Here is a 20,765-nt window from a genome sequence, read left to right as displayed (position 1 = left end):
GCGGGCCTGCGCCGAGGGGGGCGGGCCTGCGCCGAGGGGGGCGGGCCGTGCGCCGAGGGGGCGGGCCGTGCGCCGAGGGGGGCGGGCCGTGCGCCGAGGAGGCGGGCCGTGCGCCGAGGGGGGCGGGCCGTGCGCCGAGGGGCGGGGCTTAGGCTCACTCCCCCGCGTAGCCCCGCCCCGGCACAGAGTTGGCGGTCCAGAAATGGTGGCGGAGGGCATAGGTGCAATGGGGCTTGCACACTGGGCGGGGCGGGCCGTGTCTGCTTGTGCTGTGAAGGGGCGCGAGGGTTTGGATAGCCGGCCAGGAAGGAGCGCTCCGGGGCCAGGGGTACCGTCTATTTATAGTTTTCGGGGTGCGTGCAGGGGTCGGGCACCGTTCTAAGCAGCTCAGTGAAGTCTAACCTCGTGAACAAAGCTAGGAAGCAGGTGTTCATAGCGTCCTCACTGCTCACATAAGGAGCCTGCAGCCGGAGGGGCGAAATAACCCTCTGGCGCCCCCAGAGCTGCGTGGGGGTGGTGCTGGGATGTGAAGAGCCCGACCCCATATCTGAGCCCCCATGCTACACGTGAGCAAAGGCACAGAGGGAGGCCGAGGTGCCCTCTGCTGAGGGACCCAGGCCAAAAAGGAAATCAGCGAAGAGCCGACCAGAATCCAAAAACCAGCAGAGAGAAAGTCCCGTGCATGTAGGCTTTTGAAAGAACACCTTCCCCCGCCGCCCCCAGAGTGCCTGCTGTAACGGGGTGTGTTCTCCCCACCCGGAGGAGCCAGCCTCCCGCTGGATGCCTCGGCAGCATCAATGACGGCCGCCACCCGCTCTCTCCTAAAACTGTGTTTGGGATCCAGCAGTCCTCCCAGCTAGAGCGTGAGCAGGGGATGGTGCATCATCCGTCTGGTTCTCACCTCAGTTTGGTAGCGCCTGGAATGCTGTGTTGAGAAAGTTTGTGGGGGCAGGTCTGGGGTCCTCAGGAAGTGGTGCTGTGGCCCGTGAGTGACTCCTGCAGCAGCCCGGGCGTGGGGCACTGTGTCTGGACACTCCAGGTGACCGCCACCCCTTGCCCAGCAGCAGTCACCTCCAGTACGGGGGGCAGGCCCCCCTTCCCTCAATAACCCCTACACCCAGTAGGCTATGGGGCGCAGAGCTGGCACCAATCCACATTGGAAAGAAAGGAAGCCCCCTCCCCACCCAAGGTCCAGGGGCTCCTAACATGCCCTCTGTCACTTCAACGCTGTCCCAGGGGCAAAGTGGACCGTCCTGCAGCCCTTTTGAGGCAATGCAAACTCTCCTGAGGCCGGCTCTCACGTGGCATTTCTGCATCATCAGGGCTTCTGCTCATTGAGGGTGAGCAGCGGGTGCTGAGCGGCCACCATAACTTGGGGGGGCCCGTCTGAGTGCTTCTGGGGCTCAGAGTGGAGAAGAGGAACAATGCATATCAGCACAATGATGCTGATGGCAGCAAGACTAGATAGCCTTAGCTCCGTCCTAGTTAACTCCTGGTTACCACCCCGTTCAGCTGGTTAATGCAAACAGCGAGGACTGCCTCACCATCCCAAGAAAAGGAGGAAGGGCTGGGAGTACAATAGGAGGGACGGCCAGGTGTTCCCTGCAGTGCTAACAGTGAGGGGCTGATAAGCCTGCAGGGTGTTCCTGGGGGCATCCCGGAGTCTCCCCTGGGGGCAGGGAGTGCCAGCTCCCTTGTGGACAGGAGGATGGCCTGCGGGGTGCTTTGGAGACCTTGTACTGTTTTTTCTTTTTTAAGCCATGTGCAGGTTTTACTTTTTCAATTAAAAAAAAAAAAAAGTAGTAGAAAGTCTTAAAGCCTGGATGCCCAGCCGCCCTGGGTCTGGGTTTTGATCTGGCACCTTCTAGCTCACAGGCAGACCAGCTGGCCTCTCCAAACACTTCCAGTTCCTAAAGCTTCGAAAAGTGAGGACAAATCTACCTCCTGGAAGGCTTCACTCAGGGGTGGGTGTAATTCGCCCCCTCCTTCCCTTTGCTCACAGCTTGAGAGGCTGAGAAACAAGATCATCCAGGCCACCTTCAGCACCTCCGGGGTCAAGTCCTTTGCCACTGAGATCTCTGACAATGACATTCTGGAAGCTTTGCAGGTATATCCAGCACTGGGCTGCTTCCTGGTCCCCGAGGCTGGGTCTCTAGGGTGACGCTTGCTGATCTGCAGTGGGGGGCTGAGGGGACCCCCATTCTCATCCTGGCTGTGTCACCACTCACTGTGCCCCTGGGATCATCCTTGCTCTCTGCTTAGGCAGAGGGGACCAGATCTCCCCATGGCTAGGCTGCTCTCAGCGTTCAGCTCCGGGGTGCAGTGGGGAGGGGACCAAGCTGCTGGGGTCCTGGAGATTCTCCAGCAGCAGGAGCACCCCCCCCACCCCGCCAGGTTCTGTCCAGTTCAGCCTCTTTGGGGATGCTTCTTGGCACCTCAGCGTGGCCTCAGCTGGAATCCTCGTCTGCTCAGCCAGGACCCCGGCGTGTCCCCCCTTCCCTGGCCTTGGTTCAGGCTGTCCTCCCGATGACCCCAAGCAGAGGCCTCCCGGGGCACTGTGGTGCAGGACAAATAGTGCAGGCTTTGGGGCTGGCAGGGGCAAGCCACCACCCCCGTGGGCCTTGGCTGACAAGCTGCGGGCTGGCTCTTGAGTTCACTGAGCAGTAGAGCCTCCCTCTGCACGCGGGAGAGAGCCTGTCTGCCTTCTGGGCATGGTGGGGGGAGGGCTCTGGGCGAAGAGCCCTGACTGCCACGTGCTCTGTGCAGGGCCATATGGACTCTCACCAGGGGCCCACGCCCCAAGCCTCCCACGGCATGGCCCTTTGCCCCAGCAGGTGCCTATGACCTTCCAGCACCCACATTTCCCCGAGACCTGATTTCCTTCCTCCTATGTCGTGGGGTGGGGCCCTGGTCAGCAGTGCCCCTGTAGGGTGGCAACAGTCTGGGGAGGGGGGACACCTGCAAGACGACCTGGGGAGAGGTCTCTGCAGCCTGGCTCCTGCTGTTTGGTGTGGGGGAGAGGGAGGAGGGAGGGAAGGAGAGAGGGATGGGAGGAGTCATCAGTACCCGCCAGTAGCCAGGAAAGAAGCCCTTTCCTCTGCTGCACACAGAACAGTGATGCGCCAAAGCAGCAGAGGTGAGGGAGCGGCTGGCCATCTCCCTGTGCGCAGGACAGAAGGGACTTGAGGGACAGACTCGATGGCCTCTGAGGTCTCTTGGTCTGGGCCGCTCGACATCCTCAGAGGACATAAGAAGTGCAGTTAGCGCTGCTGCAGGGGAGAGGTGACGCCAGCCCGTGGCGCGCTGAGTCCTGCGGCTTCATCCCCGGGGGGTTCAGCAGGGGTGGGGAGTGTTTCCAGCACGGAAGCTAGCAGATGCCACAGACCAGAGCTTTCTCCGCGGGAGAGCAGGTCAGGTCAGCGCACACCACTGCTGCGCCCCCCGCCCGCCCCCGCTCGGGGAGGAGAGGAGGGGTCCCCGCCACCGAGGCCCGGGCTTCTGTTGCAGAGGATCATCTCTGAGAGAGCCGACTACTACAATCAGCTCAAACAGAAAGGCGCCAGAGTGCCTCCCCTGCAGCAGACAGAGGCCTTGTCCTCCCCGAACAAGTCCAAGAAGATAACCTCCAAGTAGACCCAGGCCGGGCCCCCAGACGCCAGCCCGCCCAGCGGAGGCCGCAGCTCAGGGAGCCAGCCCTGGGCGGCCCGGCCTTTTCGCTTTAGAATTAAACTCTGCCAGTGGCCATGAACTCAGCTTTTCCGTCTCCCGGGACTCGTGGGGGCTTGGGCGACCACCACAGCCCCCATCTGCCCCCCTGGCTCCTTCCTGGGGAGACCCCCACACTGAGCAAGGGCCCACCCCTGAGGCCCCAGGCTTAGGAGGCCCGAGACCCGGTGCCCATCCGCCCCTTCCCAACACCTGCGGCACAAACCTGTGCGGTGGGGGCACCCCTGGCTGGGGCACCGCTTGCGGCGGCGACCCCTCTGGGAGACAGTGGAGGCGATCTTCTCCTCCTGTTCCCATCACTGCTGCGGGTGGAGGCTCCAGGAGGCCAGGCACCCTGTCTGCGTCCCGCACCCCGCAGGCTTTGGGCACAGCAGCGCGCTGCACGCAGGCACCCGCCCGCGGCGTCTGCTCGCGTCCTCCACCCCACCCACCTGTGCGCGCCGCCGGCCGTTCCTGCTTCGCGCTCGCCGCGGGCCCAGTGCGGGAACCCGAGGAACGGAGCTGGGAACTCCGCGCAGGCTCGCCGGGGCGCCCGCCTGTCGGATCAGACTCAGGAGCGCCCGGAGGCTCCAGGGCCCGCTTCTGCACCAGAGTCCGGCACCTGCACGGCCCGGGGGTGGACCCGCGCCCCCCCACCCCTGGGACCCCGAGGGCCCTGTTGCCCGGGCAGCCCCTCTCCCCTGCAGACCCTAGCCCAGGGGACCCCCTCTCCTCTGCCGACCCCGTGCCCCTGCGGCCCCCTCTCCCCGGCAGCCCCCTCTCTCCCCTGCGGCCCCTACAGCCTTTGTCCCTGCGGCACGCACGCCCTCCGGCGGCCGCGTCCGGAACACCTGGGGCCTGGGGTCGGCGCCCCCGTGCGGGCTTCGCCCCCTGCCCCGCCCCCAGGCCGCCACGCCCCCCCCGAGGCCCCGCCCCTCCCGGCCGGGACACGTCTGCGCGGCGCGGAGGGCAGGAGGCGGAGGCGCTGGTGGGACGCGCGTCGGGGGGCAGCTTCCTAGTGCAGGCGGACGGAGGAGGTGGGCCTGGCCGCGGCCTCCCTGCCCTGCGAGCGGCCGCCCGGGAGTCCCGGAGCTGCGGGGTGGGGGCGGGGGGAGCGCTGATCCGGCCGAGCGACCCCGGGCCGGGTGGCCACGTGCGGGAAATGTCCGCCCGGCTCCTGCTGTCTCTGGACACCCCAGCGCTCCCTTCCCCTTCCCGCTCCTCGAAGGGCCGCTCTTCACCTTTTCTTTATTTTCTGGGGTTTTTTTTTTTGTTTTTTTTTGAGGTTGCAGGCATCGGCCGCACCTCGGACCTTGACCTGCGGCCTGGGAGGAGGCGGGAGAGATCCACTGGCCGAGCAGAGACCACCTGACCACCTTCCTGGGCGCCGGAGTCCGGGCCCCACGCCAGGACTCTCCCTTTGTAAGTTATGGGCTCCTCGGAGGTGCTTTGGGGGCGAAAGGGTCTAAGGTATGCGGTGGTATCCCCAGAGGGTCCCCAGCTTGGCGGGTGTCTCCAGGTACAAGGCGTGACCCTCTGGTGGGGGTTGGAGAGTGAGGCCCGCAGGATCCCAGCTCTAGGCACCTCACCAGCTTCTAGTGGCTTTGTTCCACTGAGATGACTTGAGAGCCAGGCTAGTCTCCATCAGTTAGGAATGCTTTCCGCTGCCCACGGCAGGAACCCAGGCTTGAACAGGTGGGGGTTGACTCTTCTCACCAAGAAGCCCAAGGGTGGGTAATCGGTGTGGATTTGGAGAGTCCACACGATAAGGGCTGGTGTTGCATGGGTATCTGGGCTGCAAGGTGGCTGCTGCAGCTCCGGCCATCACGCCGGGGCAGGAAGAAAGAAATGGCTGCTATTTCCTTGGTGAAAGCAAGAACCCCCCAGCTCTGCTACACCCCAGCACTTTGCCCTCATCCGGCTGGCCTGGGGGGCCAGGGGCCAGGGTATTAAGCTTGTCTTAGCCCCTGGCTGTCATTTGGGGTGGCACGTTGCTGCCTGGCACAGAATGGGACTCTGCTCCAGGGGTGGACAGGGCGTGGACGTTAGGTAGACAGCTAGCAGAGTCGGTCCAGAGCCCCTTTCCCAGACACACCTGGGAAGGCACAGCCCACAGTCCGCAGACACTTGGCGTCCCTTGGGCCTGAGAACGGCCCCTGATCTGAGTGGCTGTGGCAAAGCGGGTGCTCCCACCTGACAGGCAGGCCTTGGGGCTCGGAGACAAGCTCCCTTCCTTCCTCCCCGCTGGGCTGGGGTTGGGGAAAGGGACGACAGGGAGACAGGGAGGCACGTCCGGAGTTTCTGGGTTGGCCTCTTGCCGTTCAGTGGCCCGCTGTGCCTTTAAGCCTGTCTCCAGGATTCTGTGGGAGGGGGTCCCTAGAAGAGAGGCCCCTGCCTCTCCAGCCCCTGGACTCCCAGCAGGCCCAGGTGGCCCCCAGGCTCCGGCTTCTCCCGCAGGCGGTGTCGGGGGCGAGGGGCTGCAAGTTGGAAAGGCCAGAGGACACTGGACACGCTGGGTCGCTGCTCTGGCGCTCCAGGCCCCCCCCCGACTTGCCAGACAGGCCGGACCAGCCGCCGCCCCATCCCCTGCCTTCCCAGCCTCCGGAGTCGCTCTGGGGCCTTATCTGTCAGGAATGGGGAGGGAAGGAAGGCAGTTATCAGGTCAAGGACCCACGGTATCCTGTGCTGTCCTCCAGGGTGGCCTCAGCTCTGCCAGAGGCCTGCTCCTTCCCCCCCGGGACTGGGCTGGGTGGAGACAACCTCTCACATTCCTGAGGGAAGGGTTTGCAGCCTCCCTGGGTTGGAATTCCTGCTTGGCCTCCTCCCATGTGACCCTGGGCAAGTGGCTGGACCACTTGGCGTCCTGGTCCCCTGGTAAGCCAGGTGAGAAGATTCGGGGGAAGGAGCCAGCCCACCGTCGTGTCCCCCCACCCCCGCCCCTACCCCCAGGCAGACCCTGGCCTTAAGCGCAGCCCCACATGGAGCCCCAGCCACTGCTGTCACCGGGACCATGCTTGACAGGGAGTCAGGGCCCCGCACGCCTGCCTCGGTCTCCCCGTCCGTGAGCGCCTAAGCCCACCTTCTGCCCCTCTTGCCGTAGACCCCGTGGCATGCAGCCCCAGGAGAGCGGCGTTCAGTACAGCAGGTGGGATGACCGCAGCAGGGATGAAGTCCATGTGGTGGCTGGGTCCAGCCCAGAGGAGGCCTGGACCTGGGAGAGGTGAGGGCCCGTCGGCCCGCAGGAGGAGCCCTCCACCTCGTCCCCTCCTGGCGGCTTCCATGCTGCAGGCCCCCCCACCCCAGCCCCAGCAGTCCCAGCCACCCTGGGCCCTGCACCACCTCGCTGGGCTCCCTCCTGTCTCCCGAGTCAGCAGAGCACACAGACCACTCTCCTTCGGGGTCCACCTGCCCCAGGGCCCGCTCCCTTCCAGCCTAGGCCCCCGGTCCACTCGGGCTCATGTGGGGGTGCTTCTCTCCCTAGGATCTCCCGGAAGCTGTGCTCGGGCAAGCTGGGCATCGCCATGAAGGTACTGGGCGGACTGGCCCTCTTCTGGGCCGTCTTCATCCTCGGCTATCTCACTGGTTACTACGTACACAAGTGCAAATAAGGCTGCCCAGCACGCCCACTCGGGGCTGGCCGCCCGTGCGTGGGGACATGGGCTCGGGCAGACTCCCCTGAACACCAGAACCCCCTTTGTACACACTGAACCCCATATACACGATCCTCGTATACAGAAGGCTTTTCTCTCTGCGCAGACGCACGCCCCCACCCCCGACACAGACCCCAGGGTGCCAAGGTCACGGCCAGCATGCGGGCACACAGGCGAACAGGGACACAGGAGCACATGCCTGGCGCAGGCGGCCGGCCCGAGACACTGATGGCCGGGAGACGAGGGCCAGCTTGAGCTGGGACTGCGGGACACGCCTCCAGAGCCCCTGCAGAGGGCCCCGGCCTGGCAGCCCCAGGGAGGGGTCCTCCCTGAGGGGACCTTGTGGGGCTGTGGGGCCCCGGGGAGGCCCCTGCCCTCTCTGGGCCCTCTGACTCCTGCTTTGCAGGGATGGCTCTGAGGGGGCCTGTGTGTCCCTCTGCCAACCCCCCAGGGTGGGGAGTGGGGCCTCAGCCCTTGTCTGGGACCCACCACCCAGTCTTCCCTGCAGTGAACTGGCCGTCCCTGCCGAGGGAGCGGATCCGGTGGGAAGGCGCTTCCCCACCCTGCCCTGTGGGAGCCTGGGTGCCAATGCAGCCAGTGAAAGTCTGTTGAATGAAGGATGGGTGAGGGCCTCTTGCAGGAGCCCGGGCACCTGCCCGGTGTGAGGCCAGCTGGAGGGCACTTGGACAACAGTGGAGGCTTGTGGGAAGGGCCCGTCCTCCCTCCCACTTGGCTCTGGGCCTTGGAATGTCTTTGCCTGGCTGGGCTGTCTTGTGGGCCGTGAGCCCCCGGGGGCAGGCCCGAGGACTGGCCGCTGGCGGGGCCTGTTCCTGCCTCACCTGACCGGCTGCGGACAAGGCCTCGGCTCAGAGGTTCAGTCCCGTCCCCTGCCTTGTTCCCAGTAGGTGCCCTCCGGGGCCCTGTGCTCACCCCCACCTACTGACTACAGGCTCATGTCTCAGCCCCATAGACCCTTGCCAGAAACACCTTAGCAGATGCTTCTTCCCAGAGGACTGAGGGCGGGAGATGAGGGACAGTGTCCTCGTGGAGCCCGACATCGGAGGGCACATGGCAAACCTGCATGTCAGAAGCCAAGCTGGCAGGGAAGGGCAGAGACCCCATGAGACTGGCTTGCCTGTTAGGGACAGCTGCACCACCCAGGGGGTCCCTGGCTCTGCCCGCAAGGAGGGCGTGGCGCTGGTGGGCCGGGCCTGCGCTGGGGTCTCCAAGCAGTGATGGGGGTCTGCTGTGGGGGGGGACAAGGGAAGCTGGTTAAGAGGCAGAGGTCTGGTCCAGCCAGCCCTAGTCTCTGGGCCTCAGCACCTGTCCCCAGGAAGACCCCGCTCCCAGCCCTGTTCGGCCACACTTGAGGGAGGGAGGCGTGCCAGCCGACCCGCATCTGGCCAGCCTTACCCTGGTGCCCCTGCTGGAGCCGCCACAGGGTGGGCACTGTGGGGGGGGGCACAGCTGGGTTGCATGGGCTCTAGGACGTTGGCAGTCTGCTCCTGAGGTGCAGGGCTGGGTCTCTCCAAGACTGGGTGCAGCTTCTGCCAAGAGCCAGGCCAGGGTGCTGGACAGAAAAGAGGAGGGCCCCTGGCGGCTGCCCGCCCACCACTCCTCTCTCAGACCGTTCTGGTCTCCCGGACTTCCGAAACGCCTTGTGGGCTTCAGGGTCCCACTGTCTGAGCAGCCCCTGGGCAGGATGCAGAGTCTGCTGATGGACCGGTCAGACGGGAGGGGCTGGGGGCCAAGGCTCGAGCACGGTGAGGAGGGAGGACAGAGCAGGTGGGGCAGCAAGCAGGTGTGGTCCACGCATGAGGGGCACTATGGGGAGCCAGTCTGGGGGCGGTGTCCTCAGAGCCTCCCCAGCTCAGCCCAGCACTGCCCAGTGATCCCTGCAGGTCCTCACAAACACCTCCCTGGGTTGGGGGGAACCCCATGGGCAACAACAGATGACAAAAGCCATCTGGATCTGATCTTCGTGCTCTGTGCGCCCCAAGGCCCAGCAAGTCTCAGGATGAAGAGCAGGGTGCGCCAGCCCACTCCCTGGTGGACGTGCGTGTCCCCTTCCGTGGGCTGCACCAGTGGCCGGGCCTCTTGAGCAGGGAGACTGCAGGCAGAGGCCCTTGGGAGCTGCCTCCACCAGATGTGGCCCCGCAGGCCCTGGCCAGGGAGGGGTGACAGCACCCTGCTGAGTTGTCGGGCAGTCTCCCCTCCCACTGAGACTCAGGAATGAGACCTGCTGGGGGCAGGTGCCCTGGGAGGGGGTCCACCTCCCGCTCCAGACCTGGAGGGCCCAGCAGCCTCTGGGCAGAGCCTGTGTGATCATTAAGCCCCTCTTGCATTTTGCTGGCAAGATCTGGGCTGGGAAGGGGGGGTTCAGGTCCTCTGTTTCCCCAAAGTCACTACTCCGAAATACTGCCAAGAAAAGATTCACTGGGGAGGAACACAGGTGTTATTAAATGACGTTTATTAGTGGCCTGGACCGGCAAAGAGGAAGGATGTCTGGTTCCCAGTGGGAAGTCAAACACATCACACCTCACGCGGGGCTGAGCTGCGTCAGGAAGGCAACGGGCCGGCACTGAGGTCACAGCTGACAGGACGTGCCCCCCCCGCCCCGGCCACAGACCCACGCCAGCCAGGCCACCCACAGCAGTCGCCGCCCTGAGTGCCCAGGGCTCATGAGATGACAAGCCGGAGCCGCCAGCACGGACATTTGGTAGGTTTGGGGCTAACAAAACGAGGAAAAGCCACCATCTGGCCCACCTCCTTCAGCCCAGGAGGTGCCCGGAGAGCCGGGCCGGGTCCTACAAAGCGGGCTGGCCGAGCCCTGGGAGAACCACGTGCCTCCGTGAGCTCCCCCCACCCCACGTCTGGTTCTGATGGCTAAATGCATGGGTTCACTGAGCCTCTTGCAAACGCTCCCCAAGTCCGCAGAACACAAACCGTCTCTCGCAGGTCACAGGACGTGACACCGACGGGGTCACTAAATACCAAAAGCCAGCTGAGTGTCTCGTAACCCCGCCAGACCATGAAGCAGGGGGGTCAGTAAACGCCACCTACCCCATGGCCAGGGAGGGGCACCTGCGCGCAGAAACAAATGTGAACTCACGGTCTAGGGCCCGAGACACTCAAAACTGGAAATAACCTAAAACACAAAATGCTGAAGAACCGCTCACACCTGGCCGCGCTCTGTGGCTGTCGGCTTCAAAGCTCACCTGCAGCCACCCGCTCCGTCCGTCCTCTAGCTGGCTGACGGCAGAACGTCCCGGCCGGTCCGCGGAAGCCAATTCCACAACAGGGAACTGCGCGCGAGCCCGGAGCTGCGCGTTCTGACGTCTGGTCCTCTCTCCGGGGCCGCACGAGGGGACTCTGTCGCGCTTCCCCTAATGCGTCCAACCGCAACGGGAAGAAAAAAATGCTTCTGCCAATTCTAAGGTCACCTAAAAAATATTTTTTTCGTAAAAAGATGATGATTTGGGGCAAGCCGGAACAGGACGTCACTCCCGTCGAGGCTGCGCGGCCAGCACGGTGCGGGTTTAGAAGCCGCTGGGTGGTGGGGATACTGGTGCAGCCACTGAGCGCACGTCGTCTGGCCTCCCGGTGCACAGCTGAGTATCCAAACCTCTCAGTCTTTTTTCCCCTGAATAAAGGTATCTGCTGTGTTCACATGATTTCAGGATGTTTTCAACAGTTAATTCTGATATTTGAGTCATTTCGTAGAAAGCGTTAGTAGAATAGTTTGGTGCCGGAAAGGCAAACGATTCAAGTCTGTGGTAATGTGGCGTCACCGTGACAGGACGGAACCGTCCAGACAACCGAACAGAGGCGTGGATCTTAAAAACCACGGGGTGAGAACGTAACGAGTAACTTAACGTCACCACGACAGGTGCAGCTGAGGAGCGCGAGGCGGAGCTGGTGGGCACGCGGCGGCCGGGGCTCAGCGGATCACGGTCACGTGGGGAGCGGCGAGGCCCAGGTCTGTCTTAGAAGGGTACACCACCTTCAGGTGCCCGTCCTCGTCAAGCACCCGGACCTGCTCCACCACCAGTGAGGCGCTCCCGGCCTTCTCGGCACCTGGGCTCCCGCTGGGACCCGGAGGCCGTCCAGAGGCCGCGTCGGCTTCAGGATCTGAAAGTGATCCGTCCTCTTTATTTTCTAGTGTGTACTTGTTGATTTCTGCCATTTTCTGCAAAGGAAAAATACTCTTTTAGAGGCGACCGGGGCAGCCGTGCGTGCAAGGGGAGGCAGGAAGATGGAGGGCGCGCTGTCCGTCCCTGTGGCCAGAGTGCCAACCGGGCGAGCACGGACTCACCAGCACGAGGGCGTCCATGATCTCTTTACAGGTCTGCAGACTCGTAGCACTTGTCACTTCCAAAAACAGATCAGAAGTTGTTTTCTTAATCTTAAAAAGAAATCAGAGGGGCTTCAGGGAAGAATAAAGTTACCAGAAACATCAGCAAGTGCTCTGAGGAAAAATCTATAAAAAATGGTGCCACACAAACTGGGACCGTCCCCTTCCCAAACGGCGGGAACGCACACATGGTGACGCCTGGTGCAGCACCGCGCATGACAGGGACACGGCTCTGGAGACCGGGGGCCTCTGTGGGCAGCCCGGCATGGGGCCTGCACGGTCTGGCGGGGGGACAGGCCATCACGGTGGAGCACCCCCAGACACACGGACACGCACAGGCCCTGCCCGACCTTCGTCTTCTCGCCGTTGGTTATCGGTGGGAAAGAAATCACGTCGCCATCCGCATCCACGAGGCAGGGGTAACTCTCCTTCCCGTCCAGTAAGTGCAGATATCTGCGGGGAAAAAACACGGAGGTGGCGTAACTATGGGAACGCACACCTACAGGTCACACTGGACAAATGCAAGCTCTTGAGACTAATCAGTGTGAGACCAGGGCATCTACGAGCTCGGGAGGAAGACGTGCTAAAGCCTGTCCTCACGTGGGCCTAGCGCAGCAGGCCACCCATACCCCACCCGAGCCGCTGGTGATGTGGACAAAATGCTGTAGGCCTGATGGCTTTGCTGTCGTCCGGGTGACCGCACTACCCTCCCCCGTCCCTGTGCACGTGCTGTGGGCAGGACCCCCGTCCCTCCCGATGAAGGGCCTGCGCGCTTAAGAAAGCCCGTTCTCCCCAAAGCAGCGTCTGAGCCCTGCTCCGAGAGAAGAGGGCTGTCTGACACGGTTCCTTTCACCCCATGCGAGTCTCTGACAGCGCAGGGAACGAAGTTTGGGAGATTTTAACATCTGTCAGGGACAGCGTCAGGTTATGGCAGCCTGTGGGTGGAGTGGAGGCCGGAGGTGTGCCCCCGCGGGGTGGAGGGCAGGCTCCCCGCCCACCTGTGCAGGCCCGACACATTCTGCCTCTTCTTCTGCTTCCTGTGCTCCTCGGCCTCCAGCTGTAACTGCCGCACCAGGTCCTTGGCCTTGACTTCTTTGCGCCCCAAGGGCACGATCTGTGGGGTAAACACCTGGTGGTGAGCTCAGATGGAACAAGCTCTCCTTACAGCCGCGGCCACCACACGCTGCCAGTCGTCCGCTCATGTGGCCATCGGCACAGCGTCCCCTCTCGGCTCTACCCTCCATTCTCCCTGTGATGGTGGCGTGAGCATGCGGGGCCCCCAAAGGCCCCTCAGGGACCTGCCACACACACCAGCCCTCCCGAAGCTGGGCTTAACCTTCAACCCGCCACACGCCACGGCGACTCCCAGGCCTGTGGCCCCTGGAAGGCCGAGGCGGGAGGGGCCGGTCAAGCCAGGCGCGCAGCTGGGCTCCCGGACTGCCTGCGGGGACCCCGCCGCGCCCTGGGGAGTAACAGACAAACCTAGCTCACGCAAGTCAACCCAAATGAGGGGTTTTGCAGTCAGTACATAAACCCGTGTTTGGTGAAAGCTGAGCAAATGAAGGAAACCACTTTGAGACCACTCCCTCCTCTGATGAGTGTACTTTCAAATGAACTGCAAACACGGCCTGTGTGTGACCCGGGGTACTCGCCGGGGGCAGCATCAGATGCTGCCTGGGAGCACAGGCACGCCGTCAGAGCGTGCGCGCCTCACGGAAACGCAAAACAGATGCAAACGGGGAGGGGCATGTGCCCTCACCTTGAGGTCGTGCGGCGGGCGGGCGGTGTAGAGCAGGGGCCCGCGCACGGCCCGGAGGTCGTGGGTCGCGATGGTGGCTGCCGTCCTCTTCTCACACACGTCCTCGTGAAGCTTCGTCTGCAATGTGAGACCCGCCGAGCTCAGTGCCCAAGCGCCCCGCGCTGCCCGCCCTGCACCCTGCCTGCCCGGCGCGCCACCCCTCTGCCCGCCCGTCCTGCGCCCTGCCCCTCTGCCCGCCTGCCCTGCGCCCTGCCCCTCTGCCCGCTGGGCGCCCTGCACTCTGCCTGCCCGCCCTGCGCCCTGCCCCTCTGCCTGCTCCCGTGGCCTCCCCCACCCAAAACACATCCTTGGAACCGTCACTGGAAAACTCTTATCTGTTCAGGGGCAGAATTTCTTCTTTCTGTAACAGAGAATCTGAAACTTCAAAGAACCCTCCCTGAACTAAAATTTGACTGAATAAAAATATGACTTAAGAAAAAAATATCCCCAGCACGTTTTTCTTCGAAAACACTGATGGTTGAGTTCTAAACTCCTGGCTAGGAGTGCACAGGACACAGACTTCCAGAAAGCTGCATCGTCCCCACAGGGCCGCGGTGGGGGGTCTGCAAACATCAAAGTGGCTTCTACTTTAAAAGCTGGGCAGACTGCATAACTGCATAGAAAAACAAATCACGATGTTCGTCTAGTGTGAGAACAGCTGACGATTTTCATACTATCTTGTAGGAAACTGTGTGAACTACAGAAACGAGAAAATCCCCGGAGACATCAGAAACTCAGGAAACACCGATCTCCGCTTGCAACAAAGCTGACTTCAGAAACAAGGCAGGACTGGAAGGGTCTCTGGATGAGCAGGTGGCGCGCACCCCCACAGGCAGCCCCCGGGACCGAGGCCCAGGTCCGACCTGCTCTGTGCACACACACAGCGACACCGGGCCACCAGCCCCTCTGCCTGCCCGCCCCTGCCCCTGCCCTTCCTGGGCCGCGTGCACCCACCTGGGAGGTGAGGAACCGTCTGAGGGCGTTCCCAGCCTGCAGGTCCATGCCTCTCACGACGGCCCCCACGATGAACGGCCGGACGTCCTTGACCGTGGGGCTGACCTGCACGGTGAGCGGGGCGGGGTTCTCAGACACGTGCAGGACCCGGAGCAGCAGTCTGCTGGCGTTGTCCACCTCCTCCTCCTCCCCCTCGACACTCTCCCTCCTCCGTCTCTCGCGCCGTCTCCTGCGGGCCTCTTCCTTCTCCGGGCCGTCCGCCCTGCCCTTGCCCCGCCCGCCGCCCCGGCCTCCGCTGCGCAGGTACTCCAGGATGGACTTGGTCTGGCAGCCGTGCACCATCTTCTCCAGCCGCCGGTCCGTCAGCCTGTTCCCCCGGAAGTTGACCTCCTTGAGCTTGGGGCAGTCGGCCAGCTCCGCTGGGACCTCGCTGAGCTGGTTGTTGGAGAGGTCCAGCGTCTGGGAGGGAGACGGAGGGCCTGCGGTCACACGCTGCCTCCCCGCGCGCTGCCCCACCCCACACGGCCTGTCCCCCGCTCTGCGCCCAGACTGACACTGCGGCCACACAGCCCACGGTGATGGCTGCCCACAACCCCCACGAAACGCTTCCTGCTCCCCTGCAAGGTTCCTTGTGGTGACAACTATCCCAATGGACGAAGGTGACAGAGAAAAGAGCACAGAACGAGGAGAACTTGTGGTTATGAACAGGTAAGTACTTGAGACGAGAAACAGGTTCCCCACAAAGTGGTGCTCACATTTCTTAAACTAAAGAGTTGAAAAGAAAGAACACAGCATGAGTCACAAGCATTCCTCTTCGTATGGAAATACGAAGCCCCCAGCAGGACGATGCAGCACGCTCAACTCCACCTGTGTGCAGAATGGCGCACCGGCTCGGACGCTGGCCTGGGTTCTCGGCCCCCATCCTGACCCAGGAGGCTACAGGGCCGCTGCTGTCTGCGCCATAAGGAGGCTCGTGAAACGCTATGGCCCGTGCAGAAGAACCTGCCGTCACTATTAGTGACCGGGCTTTGGCAAAAACGCATCGCTGACACGATGGAAACCATCAGAACAGCCACCGTGCGGGGTCATCACGCCACAGCCGGGCCGGGCAGGAGGGACACCGACGGAGCCGCCTTCTAGTAGGTGGGTCTGGGGCAGGTCCTCTGCTTCCCCTCCGGCAGCTGTGGTGAGAGGGCAGCCCCCCCACCCCCGCTATGCACACGCACGCGCGCGCACACACACACAGCAAGCGCTCGTACTGGGTGGGCTAGGCCAGCACCAGTCCTGGGCCTGACTGGGACGTAACAGGCCCCAACAAGACTGGTGAGGGATTTTGTCACGAGCTGAAAGGGGAGCAAGGGCTGATGATCCAGGAGATGCCGCCTCTTGGCTGGTGGCGGGGACGAGTCAGACCCCGGCTGTGAATGAGGCAGTCCTGGGGCTGCTGAGCCCAGAGCCAGCGCACAGACTCCCAGGCGGGCGAGCACCTGGTGCCGCCGCGGAGCCCCTGCCAGGGCTCAGGAGACAGCGAGCAGCTAGAGCCGGCTTCCAGCTTGCACTCAGGACCGGGGACGACGAGAGGAAGGAAGCACGTAAGCCAGACCTGGCCGTCAGTCCCCTTGGGGGGGACCAAGCGGCCCCGAGGGGCTATGGGCAACACGATTTCCTACAGCTGTGGCCACTCTGCCTCACCGACCTCTCTCCTCGCTCGAGCAGGACTGGGACGGGGGCGGGGGGGACCGTATCAGCCCCACCACCGGAGCTTGTGAGCGGCCGTGAGGGGCTGGTGTTCTGAGGTCAGGTCTGGGGTAGCGCACACCAGCTGTGGGGTCCGCCACACTGTCTGAAGGGCTCAGGCCAGCTGGAGGACTCCGTCGGGGTCACATCACTGCTGCAGAAGGTCGGCCGGGTGGATGCCATGTGCCGGCGGCAGAGGAGGAACCGACGAGGAGGGGAGACTGGGGGGCCGTGCCTCCCCGGCTGCCGCCCCCACCACAGTGGCCAACGGTGTGAGGGTCCTGGGTCAGGGGGCTTCCTTCAGGGCTAATAACGAGCAAATCACAGACATCTCAGAGCAGTAAGCAGGGTCAGCGGTCAGGGCCCAGAGGGCAGCTCAGGCCCTGGGCTGGGCCCCGTGGGAATGTGGACGGGGAGGGGGAGGCGGCAGATCGGGGTTCTGGAAGTTGGGGGCCCTGTAGAAATGTGGACAGTGGCAGGTAAGTGCAGCAGACTCAGTGGGGTTTCACGCCTAGAAAAGGACACTAAGGGAACAAGGGAGCCTCAGGAGGAGCCCTGAGGTGACAGGGAACGTCAGTGCGGACTTTAACTCCTGCAGGAGGGCAGGTCTCTGACCAGGAAGCAGAGTTCGGATTGTGCGTGCCAACCCCCAAAGGGTACGAAACACAGAGTAGAATTAACTGCACATGGACCGGCGCCCCGAAACGTGCCTGGAGCCGACACACGGAGACCCCATTTACCCCCTTCCTGCAGGTCACATAGATGGCACTGGGCCTGGGCCACCGAGCACCTCTGGGAACATCACTGCTGCAGGGCCCTATGCTGGGGAAGGGGTGCTAAATCCCTGGCTGTGCGACCCCGAGACGAACACGCCACCTCCGGAGGGGCGCTAGGAGACGTCTTCGTTCCAGCGGGCACGGGGGACCCGAACCCCAGCCAGGCACCAAGCAGCCCATCGGGAAGACACGAAGACGGAGGAAGGGCTTCTAAACTTCAGTGTGTCTGCGTGCTGGACGGAGGTTTCACAATCCAAGTTCAACCTCTCTGTGAAGCCTGACCACAGGGGGACTCCCACCTGTGAGTGACCCGGGTGGCCCCAATCGGCGCAGGCACCAGCAGGGGCAGGGGGCGGGGGGCGAGAGGGGACGGGGAGACCTGGGCGCATCTGTCCCGCCCGTCCCTGTCAGCCGTGGCTGGCCAGAGCCCGTCACCTGTGACGCAGGCAGGAGTGCCGTGAGGGGCCGCCATCCTCGGTGCAGCCCCGCCTCGGCAGCTGAGCCCCACGGGTGACAGACCAGTGCAACGACAGGCGCCCCCGGGGAAAAAACCCCTCCAGATGCTCCAAGGCCTCCTGTGGGCAGCCAAGCTGAATGGCCAGACAGCAGGACGGCGACAGAACCGGGCTCAGTGCAGGCCGCTAACCAGCCAGGGAGGTCCGGCACGGAGAGTACTTGGCCGTCTCTGGGCTTCCTTGTCACCGGCGGCCGGAGTGGGGGGGAGGGTCGGGCCTTCACGGCAGCCAGGTCTGGGGCCACCGCCTGGGGCAGCTCCCTGGGGGAGGGCGCACTCTGGAAGTGAGGGGAGGGACAGGCAGAGGCCTGTGTGCTACTCTGGTGGCTCCTAGGGAGCAGTGCGCCCCAGGAATTTACCTCCTGCGTGAAGTCTCCCCAGGAACGTGGACGGGGCTTCACTCGTCCCATCTGCCGGGTGCAGTGGGAGTGCCAGGTGCCAGCTCCAAGCCTACGCCTCTCGCAGTCGTGCTCTCAGGAGCCCTGGGCTGCCATGAACAAGTGCACCAGGCCGCGGGGCAGAGAGCGGCGCCCGCACGTCCCGGGAGCGAGCAGCCAGCTGAACAGGGCACTCGGGCCCGAGCGAGCACGGCGGCTCCGTGCCACCCTGGGCGGGGACCCGTCAGCACGTGAAACAACTGTCGCTGTTCCCACACAAGGCTTCGGTCGGTCCTGGAGTCCTCCCCGCTCGTGGCACGGTGGCCGTCCCCGCAAGTCTCCCACAGGCGAGGACCTGGTGCGGGAACCAGCGGCACGGCCACGAGACGCTGAGGGAGCCCACACTTCTGCCTCCGAGCTCAGTTTCCCGCACCCCAGCTGCCTTCCCCCAGCAGCTGCAGGGGTGTCTGTCCGCACAACCCCAGCGTGGGCAGCAACGCTCTCCACACAGTTCTAGTGGCACGGCTCACGGGGCATCATTTTAGAAAGGCCCCCGGAGGACACCTGGATCCAAAAGAGATCCCAGCTGGCTCTGGCACCACCCTCACGACAGGGACAGGCCCCCTCAGGTGGAGGAGACCGATGGAGGCCTAGCAACGGCGGGGCGAGGGCCGGCAGAGGAGACATCCCCTGAACGACGGTGTCAGGACACATGAAGGCCACGGACATCGCTGTGGGTGCCGCACACGTGGTACGGAACACTCAAAACAAACCTAACCACCGGGAAAACATTCTGGATCCGAAGAGAAGTGGAACAAGTGATTCTGCACTCACACGACCTGTACTCAGCTGCGCATCTGGTACACCGACCTTCCGGAAAACCGGGAGAGCCCACAGATGGGAAGATGGCGTACACGGGGTTGTACGTGTTCTGTCCCCTCAGCCACAAAGCGAAGCCTCCGGCCCTGGATGGCCACAGTGCCCCGGGAGTCACCCCCACAGCCTCGCGCTGCAAATGCCAGCAAGCACGTGGCACCCCCTTCTCTTGACTACAAACACACGCGTACACACACATCCACGCACGCGTACGCACACGTACACACACATCCACGCACGCGTACGCACACGTACACACACATCCACGCACGCGTACGCACACGTACACACACATCCATGCACGCGTACGCACACGTACACACACATCCATGCACACGTACGCACACATCCACGCACGCGTACGCACACGCGCTCAGATCTGCACAGACGTAACAGTATCTGTAAGATGAGCTGACAGCATCTTAAGAGTAACTTCTGCTGAAACAAACCAGTTGAAGCGCAGACACATTCTATTGCTTAAGAAAGTCTGCATTCAGAGGATGAAGAGCAGGAGTAAGAAGAAATACAGATCGGCCTTTTTCAGGATGAAAGGGGGAGACACGGGAGGCAGCGCTGGACAGGAGCCCCTAGACCGGATTCAGGTGTGGGGGGACACTTCCGCCCTCCCCACTCCCGCGCAGCGGGCTCGAGGGGCACCTGTCCCGCCAAGCGTTGCGCTGGGGCCTGGGGAGGAGTAAGCGCGCAGCTCCGGGACCACCCACAGTACTTGCTGCCGACTGCGGGCAACCCCCTCGGCCTCCGTTAAACAGAGTAACGACCTCTTCCCTTGGAAGGCAGTCGTCAGGGCCGAGGGAAATACCTCACACGAAGCCACCGCGGGCCGCACTGCGGGAACGCCTGCTCCTTCACATCCGAGCCTCGCCGGGGGCCGCCTCCCCAGCTCGGTCACGGACTCACAAGTGTCTGGGCTGGCGACGCTCAGCCAGGGCCCTGCTGCTGCCCTGCTCCCGACCGGACAGGCGGCCGAGCGTGCTAACTACCCAACGGCGGGTCGCAGAGCGCGGCGCCAGGGCAGCCAGGCCCGCGAGGCTGGAGCCCCGGCAGGGGGGCGGCCCGGCTCCGAGCGCAGCTCCCTCCCCGCCACGCCTCCAGGGCCCCGGCCCGCCCCGCCGCGCCCCGCCGACCTTGAGCGAGGCCAGGTGCGCGATGTCGGGGCTGAGCTCGCGGAGGCAGTTGTCGGCGGCCGCCAGCTCGCTGAGCAGCGGCAGCGCGCCGGGACGGAAGAGCTCGGCGGGGAAGGCGTCCAGGCGGTTGCCCGTGAGGTTGAGGGTCTGCAGGCGCGGGGCGCAGCGCGCCAGGTCGGCGGGCAGCTCGCGCAGCCGGTTGCCGCTGAGGTTGAGGCTCTGCAGCTGCGGGAGGCCCGGCGGCTCGGCGGGGCCCAGGCCCTGGCCCGGCGGCAGGGCCTCCAGCGCGTTGCCCGACAGGTCGAGCACGCGCAGCGCGGGCAGCGGGCCGAGCTCGGGGCTCAGGCCGGGCCCCAGCGCGTTGCGCCGCAGCACGAGGCTGTGCAGCTGCGGGAGGCCCTGCGCCAGGCCCGGGCCCGGCTCGCGCAGGCTCCCGCAGCCGCTCACCTCCAGGTAGTGCAGCAGCGGCAGCGTGAAGAGCCGCGGCGGCAGCCGCCCGCCCGCCGCGCGCACCCGCTGCTCCAGCCTGGGCCCCGTCAGCAGCAGCTCGCGCCGCCGCTCGCGCTCGGCCAGCTCCAGCTCGGGCCAGGCCTCGGGCGCGGGAGCCGCCGCCGCCGCCATCGCGCCGCCGCTCCAGGGGCGCTTCCGGGGCACGGCGCGTCACTTCCGGCCCGGGCCGGAAGGGGAGAGGTCGCGGGGACGGCGCGAGCCCCGGGCGCCTCCGGGAGGAGAGCGGCGGGGAGGTGCCTCGTGGAGGGGAGGGCCTCTGCGGGCGTCTGGGGCTGCTCGGGGGCCGGGACCCACAGCCCGACGGGGTCGCCGCACCCCACCCCCACCCTGTCCGACCCTGAGCAGGGAAGCCCCCCCCCCCCCGGGTCC

General features: G+C 64.4%; 3 protein-coding genes across 3 annotated transcripts in view; 2 read left to right on the top strand and 1 right to left on the bottom strand.

Annotated features, from left to right (window-relative positions):
* CCDC27 (coiled-coil domain containing 27) overlaps positions 1-3,633 on the top strand; it is a 14,086-nt gene extending 10,453 nt beyond the window's left edge. The window contains exons 11-12 of the mRNA XM_032415242.1: positions 2,003-2,107; positions 3,508-3,633. Coding sequence (XP_032271133.1) covers positions 2,003-2,107; positions 3,508-3,633 — 231 coding nt within the window. The remainder of the gene's footprint in view (positions 1-2,002; positions 2,108-3,507) is intronic.
* A 1,030-nt stretch (positions 3,634-4,663) lies between these two features.
* On the top strand, positions 4,664-7,313 carry SMIM1 (small integral membrane protein 1 (Vel blood group)). The gene is made up of 4 exons (XM_032418659.1): positions 4,664-4,742; positions 4,991-5,127; positions 6,806-6,925; positions 7,187-7,313. The coding sequence occupies exons 3-4, from the start codon at positions 6,816-6,818 to the stop codon at positions 7,311-7,313; spliced, it is 237 nt and encodes a 78-aa protein (XP_032274550.1). The 5' UTR covers positions 4,664-4,742; positions 4,991-5,127; positions 6,806-6,815.
* A 2,483-nt stretch (positions 7,314-9,796) lies between these two features.
* LRRC47 (leucine rich repeat containing 47) lies at positions 9,797-20,509 on the bottom strand. The gene is made up of 7 exons (XM_032395144.1): positions 19,887-20,509; positions 14,462-14,920; positions 13,469-13,585; positions 12,708-12,823; positions 12,060-12,162; positions 11,671-11,760; positions 9,797-11,544 (listed from the first exon to the last, which is right to left on the bottom strand). Exons 1-7 carry the CDS (start codon positions 20,505-20,507, stop codon positions 11,296-11,298), a joined length of 1,755 nt encoding a protein of 584 aa, XP_032251035.1. The 5' UTR covers positions 20,508-20,509; the 3' UTR covers positions 9,797-11,295.
* Positions 20,510-20,765: the final 256 nt, after the last annotated feature.

The sequence above is a fragment of the Phoca vitulina genome, unplaced genomic scaffold (genome assembly GCF_004348235.1).
Source record: "Phoca vitulina isolate PV1807 unplaced genomic scaffold, GSC_HSeal_1.0 scaffold2, whole genome shotgun sequence".
NCBI lineage: Eukaryota > Metazoa > Chordata > Mammalia > Carnivora > Phocidae > Phoca > Phoca vitulina.
This window is presented reverse-complemented; position numbering and strand designations above follow the sequence as displayed.